Here is a 25,544-nt window from a genome sequence, read left to right on the forward strand (position 1 = left end):
CAGCTTTAGAGGACAACACACGTGTGGGCAAATGAGATCTGGTAACACCACTATAAATAACAGGAAATCACCCCACTGTCACCACTAGATTCCCTGGTTGTGTTCCTCCACGTCACTGTGTCTTGACCGGGGTCTAAGAACCAGAAACTTTCCAAAAGTGGCCGCCAGAGATCATGAGCCTCGAGTGGGCACAAGGAGCACGCTGCCCCCCTGTCAAAGGACGACAAAGACTAGCACATGGGAACAGGAAGAGGCTGGTGGTTCTTGGATAAGTCACGCGTTGAGTTACCGTGTGCCCCAGCAATTCCACTCCTAGGTACATACGCAAAAGAATTGAAAACAGGTGTTCCAACAAAAACTTGTACACGAGAAAGTTCCTAGTGACACCATTCACAATAGCATGAGGGCAAAAACTACCGAAACGGTCCATCAATGGATGAATGGGTAAACAAAAATGTGGTCTATACAATTGAATATTACTCAGCCCTAAGAAGGAATGAGGTATTGATACATTCTACAACATGGGTACATCTTGAAGACATTAGGCTAGCCAGGTGAAATAAGCCGGACACAAGAGGCCACATGCTGTATATTCTACTGATGTGACACGTCCAGAACAGGCAAGTGTATAAAGACAGAACAGACTGGTGGCTGCCATGGGCTGAGAAGGAAGAATGGGAGTCACTGCGTCATTGGTGGCGGTTTCCTTTCGGGGAGATGAAAGTGTTATGGGATTAGATAGTGGTGATGATGGCACAACACTGTAAATGTACTAAATGTCACTGAATGGTACCCTTTAAAATGGTTAAAATGGTAAATTTGATGTTATATATATTTTAAGCACTCTCCCCCCAACACACACACACACACACACACACACACACACAGAAAAAGAAAAAGAAAAAGAAAACAGCAGCAGGCCGAGTTTCTATGCTAAATTCTGGCAGGATGCTACGGGATGGCCCAGGCTGGCAGCTCTCACAGGCAGCAGTGCTGAGATCCTCGCAAGTAGCAGAGAAGAGGGGGTGGCACAGGGGACACTGGCCCACAGTCCGGTGACAATCAGCCCATGTGCCCTGGCCGTTTGCCACAACAAAGCTTCTCAGGCCCGTTAGAAATGCTTTCTGATGAGGACTAGAGGAGCTGTGTGGGGGAAATGATCCCCTGTGGGGAGAAGCGGGGGCAGTTTCTGAGATAAGCCAGAGGAAGACATCTCCAATACAGCTGGTTTTCTTGTCAACCCTAATCCCCGCCTGCAGCATCATGGCCGTCTGATTCCACCATCACTATATCTCTTCTGGGCCATCGGGGTGTGAGCCTGTGGGCTGGGGAGGGGCAAGGAAGAGCTGTCCTTTCCCTGGAGATAAGGCTCTTCTCTCCACCAGCAGCTGCTTGTCATGAGGGCAGCCCAGGCCACGCTCCTCTGCCGGGTGCCCCTCCTTCCCTTCCCCAAATCCCCAGGGATGCTCACAGATGCTCCCGGCCATATCCGCATCCCCCGCTGGAGGCTTTTTCAGGAAACCAACACACCAGGCAGGCCACTGAGCTGGTCTCCAGCCACTCAGCCCCCTCGGCAGCCCCAGCTTAGGGGTATGGTTTCCTAATCTTTGTGCATGAGGATTTATAAACTCAGAGAAGAGAAAAGACCCTTAGCAGCAATTACAAGACTAATAACATTAAGTCTTAAATGGTTATTATGGCCCAGATCACTTATTAGTTGTGACAGCCAGTGAATCAGGGGAGCAGTGAATTTTAATGTGCATGAAAAATAACTTTAAAATTCAATCGTCTCAAAAAAAATTAAATTCAATGGTCTCCATCAGTGCAGCTGCTGGACCCAAGACCCAGCCTTTGGAAAATATTGGTTTAAAGACCCACGAGGGTGGAGCCTAGCCTGCTCCTGACTCAGTTGCTGTCTGAGAGCTCCTTCAGACTTCTCTCATTTTTTCCACAACATAGCACAAATATTTACTGGGCACCCACTATGTGGCACTCAGTATAGAATCCCTGCCGCGGAGCTCACAGCATGGTGGGGTGGAGGAGTACGGACTTCCTGGTTAGCTGCGTGATCCTGGCACCCTCCCATCCACTGAGGCCAGGAGGAAGGAACGAAGGGCTGTAGCCAACGATGGGCAGTCCCAAGGATGACCCACCTGAGGACTAAGCCCTGCCCAGCTGCCTGGATAGGGGATCTCTCTGGGGACAGAGGCATCCGGCACAGTGAGCAGAGCATGGTTAGAAGCCAATACATCCAACTCGCTGGGTGAGGTGGAGAGACAGGGTGTAAAACCAGCTGCGTGCAAAGAAGTGCCCTGTGTAATTCTGCTAAAGCCAGATGCCTGGCGGATGGTGGGAACGCCATTGAGATGGCCCCTCGCTGGGGTCTTTCCAGGAAGAGGAGTCAGGGATATGGCCATGGTGGGGAAGGGTCCCTACACCAAGCAGGCGCAGGCTTCACTCCATGAAAAGGCTCCGGAGACACACAAGAAAAATGAGGGGGCAGGGAGGTGGCAAGAGAAAGCAGGGAGGGGAGAGAGGGAGAGCAGAGACAACTGCCAGCCGACCACTCGGAGCTGCCTGTTGCCATGACAACGCCCTCCGCCTGGTACCCAGGAATGAATTATTGATCATGGACACTGCTTCTCCTGCCTCCCCGAAGCCCCCAGTGCCCACTTCACTGCCATCATTTCTCTCTTCCCCCTCTACATTTGTCTCAAAGAGCCACTCAGACCAGACCAGAGCTCAGAAGAATCCCACGTCCTTCCCCAAATCCCCTGTGCCTCCCTCGTCATTAGAGCGCCTTTGCTGCTCCATCCACCTGCTCTGGGCTGAATTATGTCCCCCCAAACTCACAGGCTGAAGTCCTCACCCTTGCTACCTCCAAACGTGACGATGGAGTATGTGGAGATAGCGCCTGTAAAGAGGTAATTAAGGTAAAAGGAGCTCATGCGAGGGGCCCTAATCCAACAGACTGGTGTCCTCCTGAGGGGAGATTAGGACACAGACACACACAGAGGGGAGACCAAGCGAAGACACAGGGAGGGGAAGGCGGCCACTCTACAGCCAAAGAAGAAACCACCCCTGCCAACACCTTGATCTCAGCCTTCCAGCTTCCTCAACTGTGAGGAAATAAATTCCTGTTTGTAAGCCACCAGGTTTGTGGCTCTGTTTTGGCAGCCCTAGCAAACCAATACACCACCCAAGCAGGACCCCTGAAAGCCAGCTGTCATTCTGGGGTGACCAAAGCAGGATAGAAAACATCATCTCAGCAGCAGGGGCAGAGGACTCGGGGGGGGCTGGGGAGACAGAGGGCACTTGAGGGGCAGCCCAGCCCAGCCCAGCCCAGCCCAGAAACCAGCCAGCAGCCTGGGGCTAGGCAGGCAGGGCGGGCAGTGAGTGCGTCTGTTTTGGGCTTCTCTGCTCCAGAAGGCCATCGCTGCAGAGTCACCCAGCTTCTCGGGGCTCAATCCCCTAACCCAGGGGAATATAAGCCTGCCATGTGGCAGAGCAAGGGTGAGAAACCGAATCAGGAAGCAGCCAAGGTCCTGGCCCAAGCTGGGGGGGCTTCAGGGCCCGTTTGGAGGAAGAGGTGGCACCCGCTGTGCTGAGTCCGGCGTGCGAAGCCGTGAGGGGCGATCTGCAAGCCAAAAGGTAAGCACCAGTGGGGAGGACGCAAGGAAACTGGAACCTCGTGCACTGCAGGTGGGAGTGGAAAATGGCGCAGCGCTGTGGAAAACAGTTTGGCGATTCCTCCAGCAATCACCACGTGACCCTGCAATTCCACTCCTACATATATACCTGGAGGAGTTGGGAGCAGGCACTCCAGCAAGTCCACGCACACACGTGTTCACTGCAGCACTGTCATTGCCAGCCAAAAGGTGCAAACAGCCTGCAGGTCTATTAGTAGGTGACTGGAGAAACAAGTTGTGGTGTATATGCACAATGGAATATTATACAGCCATTAAAAGGAATGAAGTATTGATAATCCTACAGTGTGGATGAACCTCAAAAACATTAGTGAAAACTAAGTTTAAGAAGCCAGACATAAAAAGCTACATATTGTACGATTCCTTTAACATGAAATATCCAGAAGAGACAAATCTATACAGACAGACAGCAGGTCAGCGGGTGCCAGGGGACGGGGAGAGGGCAGAATGGCAAAAACGGGTGTCGGGGGGGGTGACCTTCTGGGGTGACGAAAAAGCTTTGAAACTAGAGAGAGGAGGTGGTTACACAATGCTGTGAATCTACTAAATGTCACTGAACTGTTCGCATTAAAATTATTAATTTTATGTCATGCAAATTTCACCCTAATAAATTATTTTTTAAAGTTAGGCACTAGGTATATGGGGGTCATTCTAGTGTCTCTGCCTTGATGTATGTTTGACATTTTTCCCCACAACCACACACAGACACACACACGCACACACACACACCTGTTCTGCATCTCCTCTGGGCGCTCTGGTGACCATCTCCACCGAGACTGGCCTTCTCCCTGTCCACCACCCTCACTGGTGCCCTGGGGTCCCACTTCATCCGGGGAGCTGTGTCCACAGCAGCTCACAGTGGCTCTCCCATCTGTCTGTATGTTCACCTTTGCCCCCTGTTGCCTGGCCTTCTTTGAGGTCTTCTTGGCCTTTTTAGCTAATTCTTCCAACTGGATTGTAAGCCCTCGAGGGCAAAGACCGTACCTGTTCATTGTTGTTACGAGCAGGGAGGCAGGAGGGCACAGCGATTACGAGCCAGCGTGTCAGCCTGTTCCGGCCCAACAGCCCTCGCCACAGACCAGCTGTGTCACCAAGGCCAAGTTACTTCAATCTCTCTGAGCTGCAGCTTCCTCTTGTGTAAACCGGGAACCATGCTAATAGTCGTTGTGCAGGTTAATGAGACAAACACATATACAAGGCCCAACAGAGATGGTCTTTCATAAATATTTCCCTTGTGCTTCTCCTCCCTTAAAGCCTTTTCTGCCTAATCTGAGTTATACGGTTTCCATTTTAGCAACCTCACTTGAGAGTCTCAAAATACCTTCCAGATCTCCAGCTATGTCAACGGGCAAGGGTCTTCTGGGTCTAGGAACACGGAATTGCTTCTGGGAACATGGAAGACAGGCTGAGGGTTGGAGGTTGAGGTCGACAGCAATGCCACGTTAGAATTGTGTCGCTATTCCAAGAGTCCTTGTATGAGGCATCCCCAGCCTCTTTCCCTCCAGTTCCTGAGTCTAATTGGGTTTGATTTCACCCTGAAATTCAACCCTCCACAATCAGGGATCACTCAGTTCCTCGCCCCCATTCTCCACTCAGTAATACAGACTGGACCCTGCAGTCAGAGGTCTCCTTAGAGAGGAGAATTAGAATTCCTTTGCCTACACCTCACCCACCCCATTCGTACCACCTAGTCTGTCCTAGCTCCTTATTTCTAAAGGCTTCTCTCCTTTTCTCGCTATGTAACAAAATATCATTGATCTTCTAAGGTCTAGCTCAAAGCCTGGATTTTTCCCCCAACGACCCTGGTCAACAGTGGCCTTTCTCCTTCCTCATCCCACTGCTGTATTGGTTCCCAGTTATAGTCAATTGTGTTTGAGCATGAGATGGCATTCTTGAGTCTTTTTCTGCATGTGTAAATCTTGCTCCACATTAAGATGATAAAGAAAAGGCCTAAGTCTCAAACACATGCTCTATCTGCACTAACACCGCAGGTCTGGCAGTGGGAAGAGCACTGCTGCTGGAGTCAGGCGGACTGACGCAGACAGATCCTGGCTCCCTCCCTCACTCACTGACTGAGCCTGAGTCCCAGGGGTCCCCATAAGGACTCCCGGTCAGAGGACCCCACAGGGCTGCCAGGAGCTCAAAGGAGGCTCTCCAACGCAGGTAAAAGAACACTGTCCCTCGTACAGCAGGAGACACCGTAAGACTATCAGTGAAGCACATGCTCAGTAACGGCCTGATGAGCCGGGTGAACGTGCTGTGCGCCCCACCCCCAAGCATCTCAGCTTCTCTGAAGGTGGTGGGTCTGGAGAAGCAGCTGTCAGCTCCCAGTGAGGCCTGGAGAGGATCTAGGAGAAAACCACTTCTCAAGGATTCCCCGGGGACTGAACAGCTCCTGCCTGGACAGGGGTGGGAGGGGACCCTGAAGGAGCAAAGACCAGGGCTTCTGGCTAATCAGACCCAGCTCTTGATGATCAGCGCCGAGAGGGAAGAGCAGAAAGGCCCCCTGGCCGTGCAGATCTGTGCTGAGCTGGCACTGTGACGGCTGGCATCTCAGAAAGGAATGCCCAGGGAGGGCCAAGCAGCGTGGAAGAACTCCAGAGCGGTTTACTCCCACAAGGAAAGCAAAGTGAAAGGAGATGCTGTTCTGAGGGTGCAGCAGCCAAGGGGTTAATCCCAGAGTCTCTTTCTCTCTCTCACACACACACACCCCCCACCTGTCCAAGTGTCCCCTCCCTCCTCAAACTGCAGCATCTGCTGGGAATCAATATGCCTTCCCTGCTGCAGGTAATTAGGTCGGCTTAGCGGATTTCCCAGGTCAGGAGGGTGGGGAGAGGCTACCCAACGGGGCTCTATTGTCTCAGGCCAAGCTCCCACATGCCAGCTCCCTTCCCAGCAAGACAGGCGCTCACCTGCTGGGTTAAGTGTCAGCCAAAAACCCAGGGGCCCGGCGTGGCGAAGATGGAAGTAGGAGAGGCTACCTCCATGCAGCCCCTGACTCACGCACGCCCTCGATGAGCCCTCTGCCCAAGGAACAGAGCGGACAAGAGACAGCACCAACTGGCCAAGGACGTCAGCTCTTGCTGAGGGTCTATGAAGAGGTCAGACGAAGAGGCTGGTGGGTGGGAGTGGGGATGGGCAGCCTAGTGCAGGCAGTGGACAGCCCAGCTGCGAGATGGTGCCGATGGTTACGTCTAGGTTTGTGAAATAGACAGGAGGCTTGATCGGAGCCCCTCGGAAGGAAGAACAGAAAAGAAGCCAAGCAGAAACCCCCACAATCAGTTCTCCTGTGGCCCATCTCTCTCCTGCCCCATGGTGGGCTCCTCCTTGCCAGGAGAGAGCCAGGAGTGTGCCTAGCTGGCCCTGCCAGGCGGAGGAGCAGGCAGAAACGGAGTATTCCGAGAAGCCCAGCTGAGAATACCATTGGCACTGACACCACGGGACTCCCTTCTCACTCTCCGAGTGGGACAAGCTAGGAGCATCAGAGGCTTCTCTCAACTAGTCAGGGAGACAGAGGGGGGCGGGCAGGGGGGCGGGCATGAGTTTGGCACGATACCAAGAGACATCAGCTGTGTGAACAGCTGTGTTTAGGACACACACATACACACAGCAAAGATCTCCCCCCAGATAGGAACAGAACGCAAAGGAGAGCCTTAAAGTCATAAACCTTTGATTCAGTTGGCTTCATCGTAACCATATCACACAATACTGCGGGAGCCTGTTACCGAGCCCCAGGTATAAAGAGATGCAGAAAGCAAGCTCCAGGCTGGGGCTCTGGGAGGCCAGTCACGTGTAGGTGGGGGATATGGGAGATACACACACAGGAAATAACCAAAGTTGAAGGGGATTAACATGTAAAAATACAAGCTAATGTGATTATGGAGAACTAAAAGCAATCCTCAATTATCTGCAGCAAATGTTCAGGCCTGGGACAGCTTATTTCTGAGCCTGAACACATCCTAGGCTAGCCACTTCTACAGTAATATGGACTCTGAGTACATTAAAGCACTTTTTCAGCCTCAAGTAAAGAAAAATTAGGAAGGATAATCTATGTTAAAAAAAAAAAAAAAAGACGTCCAGTAGATCATTCCTAAACCAAATGTGGGTCGTAGATTATCTGGGGTTTGGGCTTTCTGTGGCATTGCTTCCCATCTGTCAGTGTGGTCGTGAAAGTATCAGGCTGGGAGGAGGAGGGGGCATGGAGACACAGTGTCTACTGATAGCGCAGCAGAAGCTATGGGCTAGGTAAGGCCCCAGATATGTCCTGGCCTCCAGACCAAGCCATCAGCCCCCTTCCCCAAATCATGTATCTAAAATGCTGATGCCAATGAAGACATACCAGCCCACTCTCCCAGGCGAGGCGTGCACAGGGGCTGGAAATGCCTCGTGGAGCCACAGCGGTACTGCCAGGAGTCCCAGGACCGGGTCCTGAGCTCATCCATCCATGGACCTTTGCCAAAGACGACTTTTAGCAGGTGGGAGAGGAGGGGAGGGAGTACTGTCCATTTGGCCTCACACAGTTCTGAGCCCCCACTGGCAGGCTCCAGCCATGGAGCCCAAGACATCAGGCCACTGTCCCAGGCATGGAGTCAACAGGCCTCTGCTTAAACTCCCCCTGGGATGCAGAACTCACTCCTCACAAGGCTTGTCCCTCCACTTTCTATTTGGGGGCAGCTCTAATAGGATCAGATGATCTCTAATGTCCCTTCTAATTCTATGATCCAGTGATTCTAACAGGTAGAAAGTTCTTGGGTAAACTAGACAGAAAGCTGCTCTCCGATTTGAATTCTAACATCTGGACTCTCAAAGAACATGTCTAATCCCATCTCCAACAGCAACCCATTGGGAAGGGGAACATGCTGCATCCCCCACGCCCAGCCAACCTGCCATCCTCTCCTGTTCTTCCTAGTTTTTGGACCCTGCACTATCTTAGACTCCCAGAGCATCAGAGCCAGAAGGAGTCCTGGATTTTGTTCTCTCTAATGCTTCCCATCTTTTTATCTTGTGATCACTCCAAGGAAATATTAAAACATTTGGTTAATTAATGTTGGTTATTTTTAAGTCTGAAAATATGTTATTTTAGATGAGCTTATTAAAATTTTTTATAGAGTGTAGCTTTAGCACAGTATTTAATAATGACTATTACACGCATAAAGGCAAGTTTCAACTTTTTCCCCCATTTAGCGGTGGCACCTACTATTCAATTTATTTCAGATTAACTAGATAAGAGAAAGCATGATTTGATAACACATTTTTAAATGTCACATCATGTCAGGCTCCGGGATCAAGTTACATTATAATAATTTCATCAAATGTTAAGGTATAAAAATAGTCAAAAGCTGCTCTCACATCCTGAAATTGGAAATTCACATAGTTGGCGCTTTTTAAGTTTTAAATTTCGTTTCTAAAAGAAGCTTTAAGACTGATTTACATTCACTTCTCTGTTATAGATGTGGATAGTGTTCATTCCCAGTAAATGAAAATCCACGTTAGATATAATTATCACTTTTTTTTTAGTACTAGGAACATCTTGATGTGTCATATAAAAATTCTGGTCAAATGGATCCAATCTGGTAGCCATCATCTTCCGGGAAATTTGTAGAATTATTATTGTGCTCCTCGTTAACTCTATGAAGTTCCATATGTTTCCTGTCTCCACTAATAGTTCATTACGGATAAAATAAACAATAGACTAAGAAGAAAAGCAAATGAAAGTTCTGAGGGCAAAGCCGCCACTGCAGTTGGCAGCGTTCAGCAGATAATATGCCGCCCAAGAGACGGAAGCATGAGACACATCTCATCTCCTCAAATCCTCACACCCTGCACACTAGGAGAGCCCAGTCTGTTTCATATGAAGGAGGAAAACATGGAAAAGGTACTAAGTAACTGACGAACAACAGAAATGAAGACAGATGCCATCATTATAAGCCATTTGAGAACCCATCGCCTCACTGAATCTTCTAATGAAGAAACTGAGGCCCAGAGAGGAGAAAGACTTGCCTGAGGTCACCTGGCAAGTCAGAGCAGAGCAAGGACTAGTATCCGGTCTCCTGACTCTGAGTCCTCTTACTGGATGCCCCTTGGGGACAGGATGGCTCCGAAGGCAGCCTCAAGGGATCAGAAAGGCAGAGATGGGAAAGAGTGGTCACAGCACTCAGACTGAGTCCTGTTTGCCTAGGTGCCTCTCAGAGCACCAGACACAGCTCGTGTCCAAGGTACTTAGCTGGTAAATGACTGCTGGAGAAGTAAACCGATGAATGGCCAGGCATCGTAAGAGAAACTGCTGCAGGGTCAGGATTGGGACTCCTGCCCCCAGAGGCATGCTGTACTGTGTCTGCTCTCGTCCCCTTTCCAGAGCTGGGACAGTTTCAGCCTCAGGAAGGCAGGCCCTCACCACCCAGCTGCTGGCACTTCCTGGAGGACAAGTGACCAGAACATCACATGTTTAGACCACTGGGCTGGGAATGAGGACATCTGGGTTTGATCCTGGTCTGAAACCAAATAGTATTATGACCATTACTAAGTTGTTGTCCCTCAAGCCCCTACTTGCAAAATGAAGGAGTTGGATTAGTGGCTCTCCAAGGGTGGTCCCTGGACCAGCAGCAGCAGCAGAACCACACGGTCTGAAGCATCCGTGTGCATGTGTCCCTTATCACCTGTGTAGTTAGCTGTCTTTGCCATGCATGGATGCCTGGTGTGCTTCCTCAACTACAGTGCAAGGTTTTTAAGGCAAAAACTGCCTCTTTGCCTCCACTATAATTCTTACAGTACCTAGCACACGATAGAGTACCTGAGGCTCAAAACTATTTTATGATTACTCACCAAAGCCATCAGGTGCACTCAGATAGGGCAGGGCATGAAGCTGCTATCAGGAAGGGGGTGCAGGGAAATAACAATAGCTAACTTTCACGGAGCACTTACTATTATTTGCCAGGCACTGTGCAAAGGGGTTCGTGGGCATTAACTATTTTAATCCTAACGACCCAGTGCAGGGTAAGCACTACTTAACTCCCAGTTTGCAGATGAAAATTAGAGAAGATTTAAGTCATCTGCCAAAGATCACACAACTAGTGAATAGAGGGCCACATGTGAACCCAGGCAGTCTGGTTCCAAGGCCCTTGCTCTTGCCCCACCTTCTATTTCCAAGCCCAGACACATGCCCTTCGGCATTTCACAATGTGAACTCAGAAAAACAAACTTGGGAAGGGGAGAAAGGAGGGAAAGTAGAAAAATGAACATAACACAGTCTGAGCAACACACAGAGAACGGAGTATCAGTAAAACGGGGGAAATCAGAATAAGATCGGTGGATTGCATCAATGTCAATATCCTGGTTGTGAGAGTATATTATGTACAGTTTTGCAAGATGTTACCACTGGGGAAAACTGCATAAAGGCACACAGGATCTCTCCGTATTATGTCTTGCAAGTAGCTGTGAATTAACTATCTCAATAAATTTTCTTTTACAGCCTGGAGGTCTTTTTCTTTAATACCTATTTCGCCACGAATGCATAGGGATCGGCTCAGCAGCTCAGGTGCTCTCCAGGGTCGGCACAAAGTGTGCTTTTCTCGGGGGGAGCAGGCTGGCGCTTCAGTTGAACCCAGGTACCTTTCTCTTTGGCTTCCTTCTTTTCTCTGATCATTTTCCCTCACACATTTCAGGAAGCTATCTCGGCTCTTGGAGTACTTAATCTACTCAATACGCACATTAATTCTCTTGGCAAGAATCTCGTCCTTCACACATTTGTTTACAACAATGCCAACGGCATGCCGGGTAGTGCCATAGACCTCCCGTTTTGCTAGGGTGACATTTGCGGCGTGTTCCTTTTTGAACCGTACACATTCCCTAGGTGTCTGCAATATCACCTGTCCTGTAGATTTGCATGTATGTAACCAAAGGAGCAACGCCATGTTTTCTAAAACGCCTAGAGACTACATCGGCTGAAGACGACTTTCGTTTGTGTTCGTTATTTGGAGGATTACTGGAAGATGGTGATTCCAGCTGAAAGGAAGGAAGTTAAATTTTTCAATTTAAAATTTTTCAACAAGCAGAACATCTTTAGCCACCACTGAGTAGTCCTTGGCCTATTTCGGTCTGTCCCAACACACCAGCATCTGGGTGGACCCCGACGACGTCACTGGCCCGCTGAGGAACAAAGCACTCTCGCTCTCAGGAGCCCCAGCTGCGACTTTTATGGTGCCATCTAAAAGCTCTCTCTTTATTTTTCAAGGTTTCAGGAACACAGAAGAACTGTGGGATATGTTCAGAGAGGATTTTACCAGTCTGACTCAGAATAGAGCCAGCACCTGACCCACCCCACACCTGCCTTCCAGACCCTTCCAGCAGGGCCTGGGCATACAGCATTCATAACTGTTTGCTTCCTCTCCTGTAAACCTCAGCTTCCCCCCAGACACCAATGGCAGACACCTCCCATCCCACCTGAGCCCCCAGCTGCAGGGCAGCACGACAACACACTGACAGCCCCACTGCTGACGGGGGCAGATGGAGGAAGAAAAGAGGCAGCGACCTGGGGCCAACCAGCCAAACCCACCCACGTCCCAGAGGTTAAACAAAGCTTAAGAAAGTTCCAGTTGTTGTAATACTGGCCCTGATACAGGAAAGCAATATCCCAGCACAGAATTTCATGCAATACAGAAGAGAAAAATCAGCCAAATTAGAAGACAGCAGGAGAACAAATGTGGACCGGAAGTGATCAGTCAATACCTCAGCAAGGAGCATTCGAAATTTACGTCCAAAGACCCCTGTAGATTTGCAGTTCCTGTGTAGTCATGCTTGAGATTCCAGTCTGGGGAACTGCATATAGTTCTCTTTTTTAGTGTGGATTCAGTTAGCCTCAGTGAATGCCTGATAAGGTCTTGAGTTAAAGAACCAGTCCAGGTATAGATAGATAAATACCTGGACTAGGGGCTCCTCCCCCTGACTGGTCAGACCATGCAAATCAGCCGTCCCAGCCCCCGTTCATTGCAGCGCTTAGCTAGGGGGACTGCTCCCAGGATGAGCCCTTGTCACACTAGCCTCAGTGCTGAAGCCAGAGGGTGGGCAGACCTGAGGCCTCCCTCAGTGCTAAACCTACGGGGGGAGAAGCGTCACACCCCGACCCAGGATGGGAGCACTGGCACCAGGTGACAAAAGCATGCTGTTGACATCACAGCCAGAAGTAAGGTGGGTGAGAGGAGGCTCATGGGATGGTCCCCCCTTGTGTGTTCTTTTGGTGTCACAATAAAAAGTAAACCTAGGTAAGCAAGACAGACCAGAGCTGGGTTCAATGGCTGTGTCAAGCAGAGAGGCGACTTTGTGGGCAGACGGCGATTCTTCTATGGGGAAGGTAGCCCAGCCTCAACCTCAGGGGCTGAAGAACACTGTGCAGTGGCTTTATGGTGCAATGTCTGCCAAGACCCAGAAAGCTCCAGTGTTGTCAGATCCCAATATTCCCCATGGGAAGACGCGAGTTCCTGATACCCAGCCTCTTAGTGCACTCATTAATAGAAGCGACCCCCAGACAAGGAAGCTTCTCAAGCAAAGGGACATCAGCCTGTGCTGGAACCCAGAACTGCCTGATGGGTAATGAGCCGGGATTAGGAGACTTTGGAATCAGACAGACCTACGTGCTCCTTTGGTAAGTCAGTTCCCATTCTGAGCTTCCATTTTCTCAGTGCAATGGGAATAATACCATCCAACCCGACGGTTGTGATGAAGCAATGAGATGACAAAAGTCAAGCACGGTACCTGATACAGAGTAGGTGTCCAGTCAGTCACACGTCCCACAGCCCCCTGGCTGTGCTGTAGAGGGTGAGACCCTGGAGAGTCTGTTAGCACTCAGGTTAGAGGACTGACACCTATCGCTTGGTCCTGCCACTTTTAAGATGACTTCTCACACGACCACGTGTCTGCACAACACTAGCATTTACAGAGCATTTCTCCTATATTGTGACTGTTTAAGTCACCCTGCTAGGTGAGCATTAGTATCTCCATTTTACGATTGAGAAAATTAAAGCTAGGGAAGGTTAAATAGCTTACACTAGTCACTTTATCCCTGTTCTTTAGATCCCTAATTCAGTGCCATTTCCGCCACCCCACACCGAAGTCACCATCCAGTCGGTATGTACTTACTGCTGGTTTACTGAGTTCCAGCACTGGAGACCCACTTTGAGTTGTTATTCCAAGAGTAGAGCTGACCTGCTCTAAGCCAACCACATGCTTTGATCCCTCACGGCCGATGATACATCCACAGGAGCGGTGGGCAGAGCCACCAGCGCAGGTGGTGGTTGTGGCACCAAGTGGCAGAGCCCTTGGCATCACGTTATTACCAGCTGCAGTGAGAACTACCGGGGGGCAGGTACTAGCAATATGGTTTAAGGCGTTCTCTGCCCCCCAGTGACTTGTAATCTCTGGGTGTAAGGAAGGCACAACCAGGTGAAGAGCACAGTGGAGGGAGGAGAAAAACCACCCAGAGACCCAGCGGTTTCCAGCCGAGGCTGTATATTAGAATTGCCCAGAGGGCCTTTATGACATACCAGTGCCTAGACTCGATCTTCAGAGATTGCAATTGAGTAGGTGCAGGTTGGGTCTCAGGCATCTCCCCAGCTGATGTTACCATGTTGGCAGGTGTGAGAACACGGGAGGAGGGCCCTGCCCATCAAAATGTAGCTTGCAGACCAGCAGTATTGGCGTTACCTGGGAACATGTTAGAAACGTGGAATTTCGGGCCCAATCCAGGCCTTCTGAATCCGCATTTTAACAAGAGCGCAGTGATCCGTGTGCCTGTGGAGGACTGAGAAGTACCATGTGGGGGATGGCGCCAGGCAGACTCCTCCCTGCAAGTCAACCGAAAGTCCTTCCCCAGCCCCAGCTGGGAGATGCAGCCCACCTGCTTCCCGCCAGGCACAGCACACCCCTGGAGAGTGGGGCAGGGGCCTGGGTGGCTGTGGGGAGCCACGTCACCAAGCTCTGCTTCTCTTCTCTCCTCCAGAGCCGCATCTGGCCTGCCTCATGGGGCTCCACAGATCAGAGCTCCTGGAGTCCCAACAAACCCCTTCTGTGACCAAGAGGAAGGCTGAGAGAAGGCCCTGTCACCATTTAAGGGATAAGAAGAAAAAGGAGTTTCTTCCCCTTCCACACAGTCCTCCTCCCCACTGTCCCACCCCTCTCCTCGAGGGGGCTCATCACCACTGTGCTCAGGACAGCCCCAGCGAGGGGCCGAGCTGCCTGGCCAGCCATAAAGACAGCACTGTCCCCACAGGCAAGGAGGTGGCTGGTACCAGCTAAGCCTCATGAAGGAGGGAATCCTCGAGAGAAGGCCGGACAGAGACACACACGTAATCTCGCCCCCCCAGCACCCTGCACCCCACCCCAGCTCTGGATCCCTGATATCACTTCTGTCTTTGTTTCTGTCAGTCCTGTGTGTGTGTCATTTTTCACACGTGCCTGCCTTTGCTCTCCCATTAGACAGGGAGCGACCGTCCTCGGCTCCTCCTTTGTCACTGCCCACAGTCCAGAACACAGAGACTTACGCCCAGCAGGGGCTCAATAAATATTATTTGTATCCACATGTACACATTTTCTAGGGGTCAAACCCAACGCTCCAAGCTAACAAAGAGCTACTCACAAGCAGACATTTGTTAGGGATTACTGTCAGCCCACTGAGATTCTATGGAAGCAAACAAGCAAACAATAAGGCATACCTTCAAAACGCATGCACTCTGGCTTAGGAAACCAGACTTACACAGGACCAGAGATGCAAGGACATCAAGCATGTTTACGGTAAAGTGAGGCAGGCCTACGGACGCTGGCACGTGCCAACACCATGAAAATTTCCTGCTCCAGTATTTAACAGATTATTATTATTTGCTTATTGGTTGGCATTTTTAAGCATTTCCCCCCACTTTCGTACTTGTACCACTTACCCACACCCTGACCAGGCCATGTCCACTATGCCAGGTAAACAGGACGAGAGTGAAGGTACAGAGGGCTAGGATGGGAGACAGGTAAAGACCAAGAACCTGTCCGTACTGGATGTCTGCAAACATCTGACATAACAGCACAGCATGTGGACTCCACCCCAGAGGCTGGTTTCCGGGGCCATAAACCCTGCATAGCTTGCCCATGTGAGGCTCCAAAAAGCTTTGGATCAGTTCCTTGAGACCCCAGCCAGAATCCAAGGAGCATTCTCTCTGCCCTGAATGGAGAACTGCAGGGCATCATGCATGGTTGTTCTCACTGTGAAAAAGAGAAAGTCGGGGCCAGACTCAGCCAAAGATAGACTTCGGTTCAGATTCAGCATGAGGCTTTCTCCAGCAATTTGTCAAACTTACCCACATTCAAGAGTTCACTTTACTCTAAGTCAGAAGGACTTAGGTATGAAGGACCGATAAGCAAGGGTAAGCAGCAAAGATCAAGGATTCTGGCTTGGGGAGCGGTTCAGTCTAACGCAGTAGCCACTGTGTTAAGTAGCCACATGTGGCCATTTAAATTTAGATTTAATTTAATTCAAAATTCAATTCTTCAGTCACATTAGTCACATTTCAAGTGCTCATTAGCTACAGATAATTAGTGGCTACCATGTTAGTGCAGATAGAGAACATTTCCATAATCAAAGAAAGTTTGATTGGACAGCACTAATATCGAGCATTTACATGTGTCATCTGAAGAAATGAGAAGCATCTTCTGAAAAGTTCTGCGGCTCTCTCCTGGTTTGCTGGAGAGGTTTGGGTGCTCTGTGGCGTGCTGAGTAGAGGGAGTGAATCTTCCCAACGAAAGACGCAATGTGCTGGGGCTCTCGTGTAAACACAAGACTCTAATGCACAACTTACAGGGCTAGAAGTTGGGTCATCTTATCACACATACATGTACAGACTCGGTCTCTCCTTAATAGGACCCACAATTTCACTTTCATCACAAGATGCTGAAACCAGTTTATTGCCAGAAAGCCCACATGCTGCCTAGTCCTGGCCAGAATCATTCTCCAGATCCCTCTGGGTGGTTCTAAGCATTCCCCACCTTTACTTTTCTAACCTGGCAGCACCGGGGAGAAAAATCTCTCAGGGAACAGGTCAGCACTCTGGACAGCGACAAGCTCCCTCCCAGCAACGGAGACGTTTCAGCGCTCCCCTTTTTCCCAAACACCCCTTCAGAAGGAACTATCCCCTCAGAAACCAGCAGCTGCCTGTGAAGGGATCTCCCACCTGCTTCTAATCCTGCAGGCTTGTTGTCTTCAGATTGAGCCACTTCGACTAAGAAGCTTCAAATGCTCCTCACCAACTCCAAGGAAAAGTCTAACTCTTCAGGCAGCAGGTCAAGGCTTGCTATAGGCTGGCCCCAGCTGTCCCTCCAGCTGCACCTTCCTCTGCTCCAGCCCGGCCAATTCACCATGCCTGAGCACACTGGCTGCTCCCTCCTCTAAACCCTGCCCAGCAGAAATGCCATTTGCTTGCCTTTGCCTATTCACGTCCTGCCCATCGCCAGAGGCTCAAGCTAGCCCCTACTTCTCTCTTCAGAACCTTCCAGAGGACTTTAGTCTATGCTGATTTCCTCCTTTCTCTGATATCCCAAAGCACTTCTAGTTTAGATCACGCTTTAGGGGACTAAATTATGTATCATCTTGTACCATTACTAGGTTCATTTGTGGTTTTTAAAGTTCCTGGTGGGCCAGTACGTGAATGAAGAAGTAGCTTTTGCCAGCGGCAGCCACGCAGCCACAATTAAGTCATGCCACCCACTGAGTCACAGTTTCTAGATCAGTGAAATAACGACCTTGGGCTAAAACATTTCTAACATTCTGAGTCAAAGATTCTCTCAGAACAAGCTCCTGTATAGAAGAGTGTAGTGCACATAGTAGGAGCTTCAAAGAATAACTGCAGGTGCAATGAATATCTTATAAAAACAAAACCAGGGCTCAGCCCAGGGCTGAGTCAACCAGAGAATCCTGGTTTAGCTCCCAATGTGAGCTACAGAGGCTTCAATTCCATTCAGTGTGTGGCGATGATCAGAAAGAGATCTAGTTTCTGTCCTTACCTACGTCAGTGGAGGAAAATTTTCTATGGCCTCAGACGCATTTTCCTTCATAAAGAACACACCACCTCCAACATGTGGAAAAATACCACACAATGAGTATTACACCAACAGAATGATAACAATCTGTTGCATATAAATTTCTCTCATATACGTCAACCAACACCCAACAGCAGTGTACTAACTTCATCTACTAATTATTCATAAGCCCCAACAGACGAGGAAAAATAACAAGAAGTATAAACAGTAATGCCCCCATATAAAATTCCAGCTGGTCTCACAAGTCAGGATGTTCCAAGAGTTAGGGGGAAGGGAACTGACTTATGATTCTAGCTCAATATTATACTTCCTGTCAAAATGATAGTTCTAATACCTCCTCGTATTCAACATCCTCAAAGCACTGGGCTTATGTATCTACATACAATAAGATATAGATAGAGGTGACTCTTCCCCTCTTGCAAAGGAGAAAATAAGGCCCAGAAATGTTTAATAACTTTTACATTGCAAATAAAGATCAAACTAGAACCAGAATCTAGTTGGAATAATTTCACTAACATAGGCAGCACACACACAAACATGCACATACACACATTCTTAGTAATTTAAAGAGTTACAAAATTCATTGACCCTGAAATTGAAGCTTCCACTAAATACGTGTAAAGAAATGCTACTGCCAAAGCAAATTGGCCAGCATAAGTAAAGAAGAACAGAATTCGCATCACTGGGATAAGTCCTTGGAATTGCTCTGCCAGACATTCACTCTCATCCCAGAAAATCACAAGATCTGAGAACAAAACTTAGCATCTGGTCAGTCCACCCCAGTTGGCCTAAACTGGAGCCAGGAGAGCTAGCACAGCATCATGGCCAGAACTCCCCATCCTAGGAGGCCTTTCCCCAAGCTGGTGCTCAGAGAGGTAAAGCAGGGAGACAACAGTACAATGAGGCAAAAAGAGTACAGACTCCAGCACTCAGAGTTCTCTAGGATTATGTCTCAACACACTGCTCCAGACACAACCCTCACTACTGAAGTGTACGCACCCACCACCCAAGCCCTGACATTTATCCATCATGAGTCAAGGACCCTCCACACATTCCTGCCTTTATAGTTCTTCCAGCAGCTCAAGTCTTGATCTCAAGACCCATCCCAAGGACTCCTCCTTGCAAGAGGCCTTTCCACATTACCCAAGCCCAATGTGATCTTCCGTTGACCTTCTAGCACTTACTGTCTGGAATTAGCAAATGTTCCTTGTATTTCAACTTACCACCTATAGGGCAGGGACAGGGTCTCAAGCCCCCGTAATGCCCCAGAAGATGATGTGGTACCCCTGACCCAAGTAACAGGTGCTCGGTAAGTGAGAATGATAATCATTAGACCTTAGGAGGTTCACCTGCCACCTAAGGGCAGAACTAGGTATGAAGCTAAGCACGTGGGACTGGGTGGGACAGGCAGAAACAGACCAAAGGGAGCCAGCTTGGAGCACAACAGCCCACACAGCCTTCCTCCAACGCTGGGTGCCAAGGACTTCCCTACGCTAGGACTGAGTGGGAAATCCTCTCGTCTAACCCCTGAGCGGCTGATCCCAGGCTGTTTATCTCGTTAACTCTGTTTATTGTGATCCTGGTAAGAGGTTCTGAAGCCCTCCAAACCCCTCTCTAATTAAATTCATTAGAACAGATTGGGGCTTTCTTTCTGGATCTCAGAAAAATTAACAACACGATTAGCATCATAATGACGGGGAGAGGGGCTGCCTAGGAGGCCTTTCCAGCCGGGCCAGCCCGGGAGTGGAGGAGGGGGAGGAGCAGGTGAAGGAGGAGAAGGCAGATGCTCAGGCAGCTGCTTCCCAGAGCAGGGGAGCGGCAGGAGCTGGGAGGGAACGAAAAAGGCCAGAGGGGTGACCCCACCCTGCCCCAGGCACTCCAACTTTTTCATGGCACTGCATTTGGGAGAGGAAAGACAGGACAAGAAATTAATCAATGACATAAATCCCAGAGACACAGGCTTCTGGGACAAGAACTTGCAGCAATCTTCTAATTTTACAGAGAAAAAAGCACATTTAAGTTCTGTTAATGGTGGGGCCAGAAGTAGAACATAAATGCCTCGTGCCTTTTATTAATGATGTCTTTTTCCTGCAAGACTTTGCTGCAGGGACCAGGGGAAAGCAGGGGTGGGGGGGGGGGGACTGGCAGGATGGGGCAGGTCATTTCTTTCCCAGAGAACCTGAACCCGCCAAGTTTCTGCTTATACACCTGGTAGTTCCCTCATCTAGAATATTCTCCTCTTCCCTTTCATATCCAAGTTTTGCCAGTTCTTCAAGGCTCCATTCCATTCCCGCATCCTCTGTGAATAGCAGTTACCATCTAGTGAGTATTTACACCAGCTGGGTGCTGAGCTGGGCCTTTCACCACCTTCTCACACCGGTTCCCTGCAACAGCTCGGCAAGGCTCATATCCATATCCCCATTTCACAGATGGGCTGCAGCTCTCTCTGCAGCCAGCGAGTGGAAGAACCCAGGTCTGAACACAGGTCTCCCTGACCTCCAAGGCTGAGCAGTTTCCACGAGGCCATGTCGCCTCCCTGGTTCCAAAAATCTAATCCAACTGCCAGATCATGCCTGCCTTTGTCGTTTTACTGTCCAGGGTCTTAGGCCCAATGAAGACGTCATTATGCACGGTCTTGTTCTCTGCCCAAGGTATCTTATTTCTTCTATTTGAAAGCAGGAATCACGTTTCTATATCTTTCAGAAGAACAAAGTAGGTACTTAAAAATGCATTCTAACTGAGCCCTTCTAACAGATTTTCATAGCGAGCCTTGTGCAGGTGCATAAAACATCCTAGTTCTTTATTTTTCTACCGGGATATGGGGAGTTCAGTACACTATATCGGAAAGGGGCCTGGGCTTTGAAGTCAAATACATACAGGTTTAAATTCTAGCTCTACAACTCACCTGTTCTCTGATCATTAACAGGTAACAACCTCTCCAAGTCTTTTTCATTTTCTGTAAAACCAGGATCTGAACAATCCCTCTTTTATTGGGTAACCGACCCTTAGGAGGATTAAATGAGACAATGCATATAAAGCACATATTAGGGTGCCTAGCACACAGTGAACACTCAGTAACAATGACTGTTGCCGTTATGACACTTTTATTTTTCCTGGCTTGCCTCAAGACCTGATGGAAGGAGAGTGGCTCAAGGGTTCTCGAGCTGGCACAATCTGACCAGTGCCCAGGGTCAGCAAAGCCATGGAAGTGCCAACTCAAGCACGCAGCACAGCCATTAGCTCCCAGGCCCTATTCTGCGGTCCCAGGGACCAGGCCATGTGCATCCAACGTCTGCTCTTGCAGCTGGGGCTGAGTCCCAGCAAAGCATTTTGAGTAAGTTCTCAAAAGTTTGCCATTAAGCTGCTCTAGCCAAGACAGGGGTCTATCTAAACAATTTGGCATGAGCACCCCAGGTCCTACTGCCCACTGGGACCCCTCATCCAGGCTCCTATGGTGCCAGGAACCCACACACCTTGGTTATAGCAATTCTTGTGCTAAGTCTTCATTTGTGTCTCTCCAGTTCAACTTATATGCCCAACACCAAGCACAGCTCTCAACAGGCTCAAAGGCTCAGAACATACTAATGAAATGAACTACACTGTGTGGGGGGAAGACAAGGGCTACTCAGACGAGGCAGGGAGTCTCTACCCCCAGGCTCTTTTCCCAGTTCACCCATGGATATTCGTGGGAACCTGTGCTCAGGGGTATAGCTTCTGAGGGTATCTCCTGCTCACCAACAACCTCCCCTCCACTAGCGGGACTTCTCTGATGACTCCCACCTGACTCTGACCTCCCCATGACGCTCAGACCCATCCACATGTATCAGAGCTCACAGTATTTTCCTCACCTTGCTTCTGAGACATCCCTGCCCATGTACAGGTATCTCCCCTCCACACTGGGGGCTCCCTGCGGGCAGACAGGGCCTCTTTCCTCTGCCTCACTCCAGCATTCTGAGCATATCCAAGATCACACTTTACCCCTAAAATACAAGTTCTTAGGAGACAGGATTGGGAGAATTAAGTAGCCTTGACCTCATCCCGGAGTTCCCGATGGGTGTCCCCCATCAGGCTGTACTAGCACCCAGTGGGGTTCAGCTGTACAGAGAACATCCCCCCTCTTGCCCTTCAAGCTGGGAATCTCGTAACAACTTAATTCTTGCCTCCTCCCTTACCCTTTTCCAGACAGTCACCTTCAGGGTAAGCCCTAAGCTACATTCTGGATAGCATCAACCAAGCCCTCATCATAACCCTGGAGGACAGGGGGCTGACATCACCAGAATCAACATCCCATCTGGGTGTTCTCACTCAAGCTTATCTGTGTCATTTGCCTGATTCCCTGTCTCCCTCTTCCATCACACTGGGAGCTCAGAGAGATCGGACCCTGTCTTACTTTTCATCTTTATGGTCTCAGCACCAGCAGAGCAGCACACTGCAGGGCTTAACGAATCTCTGTTAAATGAGTAAGTAGTAACCAGCCTTCTGTTCCTCCCATTCCTCCCCACCCCACCCCACAAGCCACTCCAGCCAGACAGACTGAGAACTGGACTCTCTGCCTCTCCCTTTCTGATTTCCTAAGAATTTCTTTTTCTAATTCAAAGGGATAATCCTCACACCCCAACCCTCGGATGGTCTTGGAGGTCTCAGTGTGCCTCTGCCCCCAAAAGAGCCTGAGGGAGGCACGGTGCCGGAGGCAGGGAACGAGTTGCAATAGAGTGGGCAGAGCCTTGGAATCCTGTCCCTCAGTCCCTGCAAAATTAGGACCCTTGTCTGGCCCACCTCCCTCAGAAACCCAAAGCCAGAACCCCACTGCCGGCTCTCAGCCACGTACTCAATGTGTCCCTGAAAGGACCAGCCTCTGTAAGTGCAGCTCCCAGGGAGCTAGTGAGGCGCAATTGGCAGGTCTCGCTCCAGCTCTCCGGGGAGCTGGTTTCTCTCTCCGTAGCCTTTGTGATGCCAAACAAGAAGGCGAGGGGTGAGAGTCATTGCACAAAACTGGGGAAAGCGTACGTTATTCCCCACTTAACCTGAGCCCCAATCAAGCATTTCGACGTCAGAAACTGAATCCAATCAGCTTTCAGCAACGGCCGCAGGTGATGCCTCCTTGCCGTACCAGGAAAAGCTGGCAGCCCTGAGCCACTGATGCCAGAGGAAGCTTCCTGCCCCACCCCCATTCATGCTGGGGAGGGGACAGCCAGTCCCCCAGCTGCACGCCCCCCTGCCGGGCCCTGCCCGAGGCCCACAGAGAGTTACTGCACAGGAGCTGAAGGAGTCCAGGCACTCAGATTTCTAAAGTGAGGGAGCCCTGCAGAGAAGGGACAGCATCTGTCTGCAATTTGCTCTTAACCTCCCAACTGAAGCCTCTGGGTTTTAGCTGAGGCCCCCAAGGCAGAAATTGGGCTGCCATTCCCTGTTTCACGGTGGCAAACACAATTTCTGGGGCTAATTGTATCATTTGTGTCATTTTCTCTCTCTCTGTCTCTCTCTCTCTCTCTCCACACACACCTTCAGCTGAATCCAAAGACAGGAAAGAGAAATCACTCCCTCAGAAGTGCCGGATCAGTCCAGACAAAAGGTGGACTGCATCAGATGCGTAGCAGAGCCCTCATCTCCTTCAACTCTGCCTGCAGAGCAAGCCCACCAGACCCGATCCTCCCCAAGCCAGGGGGAGGACAGACCTCTGCCTTCCTCCCTCTCCCCTCCCCCACCCCACAGCTGGCATGGCCCCATCCCCAGGGGCTTCCACTCTCCACACACGTTTTCCCAGGGCTTCTCCTAAGTTCGGTGGGTTGTGAGCCTGTCTCTGTTGGCTCCACACAAACAATTCAACTCCGGCCCAACCAGATCTCAAAGCTCTGTGGCCTGCCCTCGCCTTGCCGAGACTCGACTGGGGCCCAGCAGGGCTGAGCACTGTTCCAAGGGTAGATGAGACACACCAGGCCCTCATGCCAGGGAGACAGGCAGGCAGAAAAGGGGCATTGTCATCCGTCCACTCGTCCACTCTGCTCAGCACGCACTGCCCGTGCCAAATGCCAAGGAAGGAACCAGGAGCAGAATCTGGCTCAGGGCAGGAGAGGGGCTGCCATGGGGACCAGATTCTAGGTGATTCAGCACTCTGCCCACTCTGGGCCCAGCCCATGGGCCACACTCATGACAGCTCCTGATGCCAAAGTGCTGACTTAGAGGCCAAGGAAGAATCGTTTCTAAAACCCAAAATTCTCCAACCTTCCAGCAGGGCTCCTCACCCAGGCCTTTACACCCCAAGGGCTCAGACCAAGCCCCAGGACGAGCAGACTCACCATTCCCCGGACCCAGCTCCTTCCCCATCCTAGTTTCCGGCTTAGCACCCCTCCCCCCGTCCATCTAGGAAACAAACCTGAACAGCTAGAGGAGAGGCCTGCTAACCCCCAGCACCCTTCGCCCCCAAGCCCTGAATAGGATCCAACATGCAGAAAGGGGTTCCATTGGCAACAGCGATTCCCACTCAGGGAAGGAGGGCCCAGGGGTCAGCGAGGGGGGCTGGGTACAAGCCGTGTGGCCGCACGCAGCTCCGGGAAGGGCAGGTGGGCAGGTGAGGGTGGCAGGGCGCTAAGGCCGAGGGGGAGAAGGCGGGTTCTTGAGAGGGACTAGGGAGCAGGAGGAAACCCGGAGGCAGCTGGGAAGGGGCTGGGCTAGGGTGAAGAGGGGAGCCGGGGGAGGACCGGGCCTGCGAGGGAGCTCGCGGAGAGACAGGCGCGCGGAGTGCGGGGCAGGAGACGGGGAGGAAAACAGCGAAGGGCAAGAGGGGCTGATGTGCGCGGTGGGAAAATCAGTAGGAGCGGGGTCATCAAAAGTGGGGTGTCGAGGTAAACAGAAGTATGACGGCAGGCGGGGCTCACGGACGAGGCGGGGACAGAGAGGAAAGGGAAAAGAGGGTGAGGATGCAGGAAGGGGGAGGGGATGCGGCCAACGAGACAGAAAGGGTGTCGGGTGGGCAGGGGCTTGGGTGCTGGACGGGGCTGGGGTGGAGATATGGACAGAATCGGCTGGATTCGGGGCAGGTGACGGCGTGGAGAGCAGGGATGGGAATGTGGGCAGAGGGGGATGGGGACAGGTCGGGGATGGAGAGAGACAGAGGCGGGTGGGAACAAGGGGGTGTCGCCAGGTGGGTTTCCACGACCCCACCGCCCATCTCTCCGGTGTTCGCGCTCGCCTACCTCCACGGGATCGGGCTCCGGCCCTGGGCGCAGTCGGGGCTGTCGGCTGCCGGCGCCGCCACTTCGGCCGCGTCCCCTGCAGCGCCTCTCGCCGCCAGCCGCCGCATTAGGGCAGAGACCAGCCCGTGCGCGTCCCCGGGCGGCCGGCGCGCCCCCGACAGCCTGCGTGCGCGCCCCCGAGCCCCTCCCTTCGCGCGCCGAGCGCGGGCCGAGCGGGGACCTGGATGGAGAAGGGAGGATGCTCCGGGTACCGCCCCGCCTGACCGGAAAAAAGCCTCCTTTCTCTTCTCGCTCCACCCTGGGGCATCTCTGCGGACTCGCCTTGAGACTGATGGTAACTGGTGCCCGGTCCCTTCCGAGCCCTACTACGCGCAAAGCGCACGGGAGGAAGCACGCTGAAGGCCCGGTGGGATCACGTGGCTGCTTCTCCGCCATCAGATTGTGACTTCTGGGGGGCAGGAATTTGTCAGACGGTTTGTGTTCCAGGGCCTACCACAGAGATTTGCTTGTGTAGACGCTCCAGTAACGTTTGTTGATTGAAGAGTCGTTGGATCCTGAATCAGGGATGTGAGAAAGG

The 25,544-nt window shown here is 51.0% G+C and overlaps 1 protein-coding gene across 3 annotated transcripts in view; it reads right to left on the bottom strand.

Annotated features, from left to right (window-relative positions):
* NFASC (neurofascin) overlaps nt 1-25,098 on the bottom strand; it is a 154,136-nt gene extending 129,038 nt beyond the window's left edge. For all 3 annotated transcript variants that reach the window (XM_069459235.1, XM_069459233.1, XM_069459234.1), the window contains exon 1: nt 24,968-25,098. In XM_069459235.1, coding sequence (XP_069315336.1) covers nt 24,968-25,074 — 107 coding nt within the window. In that variant the 5' untranslated portion in view covers nt 25,075-25,098. The remainder of the gene's footprint in view (nt 1-24,967) is intronic.
* Between the last annotated feature and the right edge of the window lie 446 nt (nt 25,099-25,544).

This window comes from Eulemur rufifrons, chromosome 27 (genome assembly GCF_041146395.1).
Source record: "Eulemur rufifrons isolate Redbay chromosome 27, OSU_ERuf_1, whole genome shotgun sequence".
Lineage (NCBI taxonomy): Eukaryota > Metazoa > Chordata > Mammalia > Primates > Lemuridae > Eulemur > Eulemur rufifrons.